This window comes from Megalops cyprinoides, chromosome 2 (genome assembly GCF_013368585.1).
Source record: "Megalops cyprinoides isolate fMegCyp1 chromosome 2, fMegCyp1.pri, whole genome shotgun sequence".
Classification (NCBI taxonomy): domain Eukaryota; kingdom Metazoa; phylum Chordata; class Actinopteri; order Elopiformes; family Megalopidae; genus Megalops; species Megalops cyprinoides.
Genome location: NC_050584.1, coordinates 32,715,792 through 32,725,316, shown reverse-complemented (window position 1 = coordinate 32,725,316; position 9,525 = coordinate 32,715,792). Strand labels below are relative to the sequence as shown.

Sequence of the window (9,525 nt, the reverse complement as noted above, 5' to 3'; positions counted from 1 at the left end):
CTGTCAGCACTTGACTTTAGTGAGGGGGACTGGAGGAGGACAAAGGACGGTTTTGTTTCATCAGTCAACCAGTGCTTACAACTCAAGCAAATGATCCCTCCATTCTAAATCACATCCAGAAGATCACACCGAAATCATACATAGAGGTGCCTTTGGGAAAACCAGTACCAAGTCAGTACCACACAATATCTTTATAGTGGAATTGTAAGTCTTTGTTTATAATTTATAATTGTACATTGCATAATTGTACAATCAGATGATAATTTTCAGCAAATTGTAGAAGATGAAGTAGAAGCCTGGGATTCTTGGTGCTGTAAAACTGTAGTGTCCACTCAAGATACACATGGTTATCTTTTGCATTTCCAAATTTTATGTTATTTAATTTGAGCCATTGGTTGGATTGGAACATGTATCACTTGTTCAAACTAGCAGTCAAGTACTGTTTGAGAGTCATCACTAAAACCCTTAGTACCTTCAATTGCCAGGACCAGGAGTGGGCCTGGTTTTGCAAATGCAGCTCTAATGTACTTCATTCAGCTTGGTAGATTTGGTGCTTCAGGGGTGGTTGTCTGTGACACTGTTTGCTCTGTCCCTGTCACAGGTACTTTCCCCTTGTGAGGGGCACATGTGGTCCTGACTGAGGCTTAGAAGACCACTGCAGTTAACAGATGATGTTCACAGACAAGAGCTCCAGCACCTCTGTGCCCAAGAAGGCGTCCAAGAAGAAGAAGAAGACGCGGCCGCAGGGTTTACCCTCCCCTGCATTGTGCTGCGCCTGTGGCCTCTGCATCATGCTGGCAGGCATCAACATCACGCTGGTGGGAGCCTTTGCCTTCGGCACTTTCATGCCCAGGAACAATCCGCCCATCATCATTGGGCCTATGCTGCTGCTGGTGGCCTTCGCCTTCTTCGGGGCCTGCTGTGTCTGCAGCCGCCGCCCCCCTGCCCAAGGGTCACGTAAGCCTAAGGGGGGTAACAGCCTGGGCCTTATCCGGGCAGGGGGCACAGCTTTTGAGATTGAGACTAGCGAGCACACCCTGCAGGACACCACTGCTGTACAGCTGAGTCCCACCAACTCACCTTGCTCCTCCTCCAAGTCCAGTCCCTCTCACGAGGCCAGCACCACCCTCCGTACCTGCAAGCTCTTCACCATGGAGGCCAATGGCCCTGCCTCTGCCTGCTACTCCACTTCCTCAGGGGGGGAGGCCATCCAGCTCAGTCTGCCCCGTGACTCTGCTGCAACTTAGCAGTGAAATGACCAGTGGGTTTCTTTGGCATACCAGATTGTTTTACTTTGCTGCAGTGACATACCCCAGGGTCCTGCAGTGTCTTTGGGAGGGCTCATAGGAAAGCTCTTCAGAACGATTCTAATAGGGCTGATTGAGTGGAAGTGTCCTATGGATTCTAGCCTTTCAACTATAAACTGTAGTCTTCATTCTGAGCACTGTGAGAGAAGAAACTGTTAACTATCCCTTGTCAATAAGTGCTGCCATGACTGTACCTTCAGAACATGGCAATTTGGAGATGAGTTTCTAAGCAGCCCAGAACTGAAGATGTCAAGGGAGAGACTGATAAAGTAGATTGGTTTCTTGTGTAAATTCAGGGATGAGTTTTGCCATGCTCCTTGAGCCCATGATTATCTGTGATTGTAACGTGGGGTTTGCACTTTCACCTGATTATCTGTGAGGATCTGCCATTCTATCTCTGACCTGAGCAATGAATAAAACGCTGCCATTCAGAAAGGAAAATGAACTGGACACAAGAAGATGAGGGAAGTGTGGTCAAAGATTGTGTGAAAAACAAATTTACATTCAGATTATTGTATTGTACAAGCTTTATAGTTAAATTATATTCCATTTCCTTATCCTGCTGCAGATATCCTTGTTTCCAATTGTATTTATTATTGATGCAAAGCTCACCTACTGTAGTCTTCTCAGAAGTGCATTCAAGCCACTTGTCTTGAATGCAGGCTCAGTCCTACAGCCCAAGTCTGAAACTGGCTGTGTCATCTGGGTTGAATGACTGGGAGCCCACAGTAGACCCTAAAGAAACTGGCTTTGTTCAGCACGGGATTGAGGTGAGTGGGCTGGCCAGGGCTTACTCCTCTCACTGCACATAGGCACTCAGGCGACTACAGTTGGCTTAGATGGCATCAGCGGAGTGGTGCCTATGATCCAGTTGGCTCCAAATTCATTGTGGTATATGGAATGACTTGCAGTATGAAAGATAGTGGCTGACATGCAAGTGTATCAGAGGATTACAGAGGTGTGAGGTTGTCACAATGATCAGCCTGTTGTACAACTGGCAATTCTAAACATGGTGATATAAAAGGAGAAAAGTACTTGCAAAAAAGAATGATATACTCGTCTAATTTAGTTGCCTTGTTCCCCTCTTAAGTCCCTCCACTTGTCTTTGCCTTCTATTCATACTGTACATTTTTTAATGAACCTATATAAAAAAAAAAAATTAATTAATTTAAAATTTTTAAATTACAAACCAATCTTGGTAAATTTCAAAACTGATATGCTTATTCAGCAGTATTTTCATGCTTCAATAATGTGTATGTTATGGCTTTACTACTGTATATATAAATCTGATATGTATATATATATACTGATTCAGTAAAATGTATAGGACTGATTGAGGTAATTATTTGGCAGAAATCTTTGTTGCTTTATAAATTGGCTGTCCAGTTTGCAACATTATCTCTAACATTAACATTTTCAGTATGATCTCCTAAAATGAATAGATGACAAAAATGTGCTATTGCTAATAATTTAATATCATATGGTCCCCTATGAAACTGTTATGATGTTCAATCTCCTCTAGCTAAGAAGACAGAAGCTCACAGTCATGTCTGAACTGAATTAACAATATTGTCAGATTTGATACAGGAACACACCTCTTAGCTGGCAAATGAGAAAGGAAGTTAGGATGGTAGGAAATACTTGTGATGCCAGAGAAGCCCCCTTCTATAAACCCACTGTTCCACTGTTTGTCCTCTGTCTGAGTCCATGGGCTGCAGGTTATCTATTAAAGCACTTTAGTTTAATGGCCTTGAGAGTACAGCAGCGGATCCACCTGGAATTCAGACCTGCAACCCTCTGGTTGCAAACTCAGTTCCTTGACTACACCTCAACCCCATTTACAGTGCGACAGCCCTACTGTGTAGCATAGGTCATGAGAGGGAGGATCAGAAGACCAGGTTTCACACGGAGAACTTACTCATTGAGTGGGACTTAAAATTTATTAAACTGATTAAAATGGATTCAGCTACACTGTATCTCTTTTTACATTGTGTGGTGATATGAGCATCTGACAGAATGCTTGTGTAATATCTTTATTTTTCACAGAAATGAATCCGTAGTATTTGAGCAGAATCTACTGAATTAATTTAAAAATACATACTCTCTATAGAGAGAAGATAACTGTGTACATTTTGAATGGAATGAGCCTGTTATCTGTTTGCGTTCTGTGTCAGTGTCAGTGCAGCCTGTATCACTGCATGGCTGAGAGGACAAACAATCGGGAATAGCCAAGGCACAACTTCAATTCAGGCTGTGTGCATCACAAAAGGATGGAAACAAGGCCATCATTTTGTCAGTGAGGGAGGAATTGACTACTCATGATTAGAAAAGGCAGGCCCATACTTCATTATACCAGGGATCTGCTTTTTTTCCCTGCCTCTGAGAAGTGTTCAGGGACTGGGTAGGATGACATGACACCTGGACGTGGGCCTTTGTTGCAGCTGGTGAGCCAGAGAACAGATGTTGTGGCTGACATGTTATAAGCTCACAGCATCTCAGTGAGAATGCTGCAAGAGCGTTAGTGTTATTAGTGTTATTCAGCTGTGATGATCATTGACCAAAAGAGCCATATGAGTGCCCATCCACCCCCACCAACGCTTACAACACTTACATACACTCATTGGATACTCTATAATAATGCTTCCTGAAATGAAGAACACAGTAATCCCTCGCCCAACAAGGGTTTTGCAACGACAGGTTAGATTTTTTAACTAAATTGTACTGTGAAGGAGAGCCTTCACCACCTCTCCCTCGAAACTAAATGTTAATTGTGAGTCATTTGTTAAATGTGTGCACATGTTGTTATTGGTATGGAACCAGCCTATTGGCTATCAAGCCACACCTGATTAATTGGAGGCTGATTAAATATAGGTGTGGCTGGAGAGCATGAGGGAGGCTCATTCTGTCCCTGCTGTTAGTTGGTGTAGGCTGGTTTCTTCATCTTTCTTTGTTTGGTTTTAAAATAAATGATTGTTTCTTTTAGCCTTTGGTTCTTTTCTGGTCATTTATGTGAGAAGTGTTGGCCAGCTTCTCTACATGTACACACTTTAACAAACAGAGTTCTACTGCCTTGATGATGCATGGTTACATGCTTATAATAGGGCCAGGCCTGAGTACTGTTTTTTGTTTCTTATTTGATTTATTCTTATTTTGTGTGCATGACATCTACATTTAAAATATTTTTTAAATGTTTTCACCTATGAATTAATCATCCTGTAAAATGTGTTTGTCTCTATAGTTCTACATGTGGTAGTTTGCTGCATGGAGCTGCTCAAGGAGAGAGTATCTGACAGAGTGTCAAGCACAAGCACTTATCAGTGTCAGCAGGGACAGCTCCTCTGTCAAGTTGTTAATCTAAGAATTTGACAAAGCTTGTGCCAGTGTTATACTGTTAATATTTGCTGCTAGTAACTAACCTCAACCCTCAATGCTTTCATAAACTCAAGCTTTCCCCAAATGTGGATTTGTCAACCTTAGGCTATTTGAGGAAAATAACCTCCATAGTTGGGGAGAGACTGCTGTATTCACATTAAATTTCTGTTCCCTTTCCTAGCACATACACAAACTTTAAAATGTCATGGAAGTCTTTGAGGAAGCTGCTTATGACTGTAGGCTTATCAAAAGCAACATAAAGCACTGCAAATGAACATGTTAAAAGTAAACAAATGCTGTTTGTTTACAAAAAGCCAAGGTTTTTAGCTTCAACCTTTTAAACACATGACCCTTGTCACTACTACTCATATCATTTCCTGCAAATGGCAGTGATTAAGTAACTGTGGCATCCCAACCTATCAAGAACTGGAGTGGACCCTAAATCTTTTTGTTGTTGCTGCTATTCTTTCTATTGTTTTCAAAGAATGACAAGCAGTATATAAATAGTTTATGTAGCAGTAGTAGTAGTAGTAATGATAATAATAATGATAATAATAATATAAACTAGGAAAACTGAGGTGAGGCTGAATGGCCTCATTATCCTTCTCTAATGTTCTTTTGTTTCATTGTTAGCATGAACAGCAGCGGATCTATTTTTGTAATTATGTACACATTGTTGATGCCTATACACAGTAAGACTCAGATACAATGAGATATGACAGCATGGTGTCTGTAGAATTTACTGACATTGGACAGGTATTCAGACAGGAAAAACAGAATGTAATTTTGTTCAATCTTCAGCATAAGCATAAGGCCAGAGCCACTGGCCCTGAAAATCTCACTACGCCACAGAAAAAGTTCTCTTGAAACTAAGAAGGTGTAAATTTGATTTGTATTACATGGCCCATATATAGTAAAATAAATAATAATAATAATAATAATAATAATAAACATATTATTTAAAAAACACATAAGAAAAAAGATATAGGAAATTGTTTCATAATGACAATAAATGAGAAAATGCTATACATGCATTCATATTTTAAGATTATCTTAGAATGAAAAAATGTTTTCTTATAAGAAACTACATATATTTTTCAAATTACTCTTGACTTTGTCCTTTTAGTTGGCCTGTTTATAATGAAAGGGTGCCCTAAAAGCTGACTGAAAGTGCTTCATACAAGTAGCTAAACCCTGATGACTTTATGGTTTAATGTCTGTTTAGCACCACTGAAAGTTTTGGGTACTCTTCTCATTGCCCCTTGCTGTTGGCTAATCATAGATATGGAACCCCAGGGCCCTATAGGACTGGATGCTGCCTTATTGACTAAGGTCTCAGGGTCATACTCATGAGGGCTATTCACAACTGTGTGCTCCTGAAGTATGCAACAAAGTGCTTCATGCTGTTTTCATAGCGTATCATTTCCTCTTTATATGAGCTACTGTGCTTTTGTGGGTTGCAAAGCAAAATGTTAACATGTGTTTGCCTGTATGTCTGAGGGACCATTTTGAGTGATCTATGTACCTGAAGATGTGGCTGTAATGGACATTAGAAAGTGTTGTTCATGAAGAACGTTGTGCCATGTACGTAAGTACTGTGGGATATTAGGACTTATTTGTCATGCTTTATTAAATGGACAATGACCTTTGAAAATTTCTTATATGAAACACATTCCTATATGTAATGTGTAGACATACGTATGAACTATGTAAACAAAACTGTGAAGCATTTCAAACAGTGTATTCAGTCCACAGGCTGTCTTTGATGTTTTAGTTTTAGTGGATAATCAAATTTGTATTGAAGAAAAGTTCTGTCTAATTCATGCACATTTAGTAAATGGTGACGAAAACATCTGTGTACATCACAATGCATTTCTAAACAAATAAAATGGTATATTTGTCTCTGAGAGAAAAGCCACAGAGCTATGCTATTCATTCAATACTAAAATGCTGATGTGCAATTCAAGCAAAAGGGATGTCATAAAGAGAATGGAAACCTGTGGGTCACATGGGCGTCACATGGGGAGAGAGTAACATCGGAGTGGAGTAACATTTACAGCTGTAATGTGATCACACTACGAATATACGAAATTGTTCATGGGGACAATGAAATGCAATAAATGAAATCCATTAAATTCCATCTGATCAAGTAAGAGCCCTCCTGGGGGACTGTATCCTTAATGGACTCACTGGGCTTCATTTATTTTGAATGGGTCAGCTTGAGGAGATCAACCATGGAATGCCCCAACACTTTTACCCACAGGTCTGGTCACCAACAAACATTTGCATTGTGATTGATGCTTGCATTCATTTACAAACTTGTATTTGTGTACATTAATGATAACACTTACCAAGACCTTCTTAGTTCTGTATTCATCCTTGATTTAAATGAGATTCTTGGCACTCCTGTGTGAGACCCCTGAAATTAGGAATTTTAAATGAATATATGGAAGAGGAGAGTATACCCCTCTCAGTGGTCAAAATCCTGTGACGAGTAATTTTTTTGGGGAAACTTACCAAAAAATAATCTCTGATACCCCTTATAATGTACTTTTTTAATGTCAGCAAACCACTTCAAGATGACTTTGTAACCATTTACTATGTTGTCAACAGTGTGACTGCTGCATATACAAATGTAGACTGTTACTGCATTTGACCAAATTAATTCATTTAATATGTAAACAAAAGCAAAGAAGCAATGAAGATGTGCTATTGGTTTGGAAGTATTGGCCTTCAACCAGTCAGCCATCATTTAATGTTTTCAATCAATCAATTAATCAACCATTCAAATTGTATGTAATTTAGCTACTCGCACAATGGGATTGTGAGGGTAGCTAAATTACGTGTTTTTAACCGTCTTATTAAAACTAGTTAAAAATTCATGACTGTCAAGAAATGAAACTTTTTCCACTAAACGTGTATGTTGTTCACATTTTCACATTTTTCACACTAAACATGTATGTGACAGATAACAAGGACGGCTCATTTTTTGTTGTGAAATTTATGCAAACATTTTGTGGTCTACTGTATACCTGATTTGAACCTACCTAGGCATAGAGTTACAGCCCCTTTATGACCTGAATGAGATGTGCATGGTGCTCATTGTGTACATTTTGCTCACAGCATACATTTTAATCTGTCATAACCTTTTGTTTAACAGGCCTCTATCTTACATCCTGGTCCTTTCTTTGCGCTCAAATAATTCTGATTATTCCAATTACTACTTTCTTGTGAGATCAGGTTGCTTTATCATGTTAAATCCATTTACCAGATATCATACACTTATGCCCACTGTCTGGAAATGCAGACATATTTACAACACTTACTCAAACTTCAAAATGGCCAACACGAAGGCTACGGTAAGAAAACTACCCATGAATTAGAGATAGACAGGTACCACAAATTCATATTAATCAGACAACAGGAGAGCTTCCAAAAGCATTACAAAGCATTTTGCTGAATTCCATGTCTGACCTGCATCTATCTACATCTACTAGAAGACGTTCAATTCCAGGATACCCGAAACCATGCACTTAATATATTAAATGCAAAGGGTCATGGAATAGAGGGAAGGGGGCTTCTCTTCAATAGTCACTGTTGGGCCCTTTGACTGTGAGGCCACTTTGATGAAACTAGTAATAACCCAGGTCCCAGGGTACCCTCCAAATGGGGAAAATTTTTGCAATTTATCCAATGTAATAGTAACTGATAAAAAGAAAGCACTGTTCATGTTATCTCTTGTTCACTTACTCTTTGCACTATGCACATGCAATGCATACACAAAAAACACACACATGCGCAGAGAGAAAGAGACACTCATTCACTCTGACACACACCACCAACAGGACTGAGAATTTATGGCCAATTTGGTCTTATCAGAGAGGAACCACTGCAGGCAAACACATAGCTCCTTCACCACCTTGTTGCCACAGCTGGGCGTTTGCCCGGTCAGAAGCTGGCAAACTGGGAGCAGTGTTTGCTCATAATTACACCTTTACCACCTGCAAACTAAAGCTAAAATGTCAGTAGCAAAGCAGATAGGAAGAAAGAGGCAACAATACGCTATACATTTAATGAGGCTTTCAAAACACCATTCAGTTTTCATTAGGAATGACTTTTTTCTGCAGTTGCACTGGAAGTGAAACATTCTATGCTGCTCACACTCACCTGCTACCAATGGATTTATACAGACTGTACACAGTCTCACAGTTCACTGCTGTGAAGCCAATGCTGTTTGGAGGATTTGGTGCTGCTGTCACTTACATCAACTTAGCAACTTGTGGGCATCTGACTGAAATATGACTATTTTGACTGATTTGGTGTGTATTTTTTTATCACAGGATTCATGTTGGCACATGCCTTACTCATTGCAGATCTGCTTGTGTGCAGGCACCTGTCATGCTATGGTAAGCTTGATGCTCACTTAGTAACTCAATCTTTGTGTGAAATGGGGAAAATAAAAAGAACTGAAATGAGCCTCTATCAATGAGTTCCCCCTGACCTGAAAGCTCATTCATTTTTTTGGGTGTCAGAGACAAATCCTTGAGAGCCCTGCCACACATAGAAAACAGCTGCAGTGCATGTCACGAGAGAGATGTGGTTATCCATTACCTGAAACCAGAAGAAAACACCTGTCAACTTTTTGTAAGAAGTCCCCAGTTATACAACATTAAGCTCCCCTCTAAGCAACTGTATTTATACCTGTGCAGGACACAAATGCAATCCTCAGATACACTCTGTATGCAGCCATTGCCAATGCTCATTTTTCACACCACTCACAGCTGCCTCACAAGCCACTACAGAATGCCAAGCAGGATAGGGGAACCCTGGCTGTAAGGCAAGCCAC

The 9,525-nt window shown here is 40.0% G+C and overlaps 1 protein-coding gene across 1 annotated transcript; it reads left to right on the top strand.

The window, feature by feature from the left end:
- Positions 1-668: 668 nt before the first annotated feature.
- LOC118768779 (transmembrane protein 275-like) lies at positions 669-1,247 on the top strand. The gene has a single exon (XM_036515696.1). The coding sequence runs from the start codon at positions 669-671 to the stop codon at positions 1,245-1,247; it is 579 nt and encodes a 192-aa protein (XP_036371589.1).
- The last annotated feature ends 8,278 nt before the right edge of the window (positions 1,248-9,525 follow it).

Bases quoted from the DNA above. Each gene is read 5' to 3' on its own strand.
- LOC118768779 (XM_036515696.1), top strand. From the start codon at position 669: ATGATGTTCACAGACAAGAGCTCCAGCACCTCTGTGCCCAAGAAGGCG.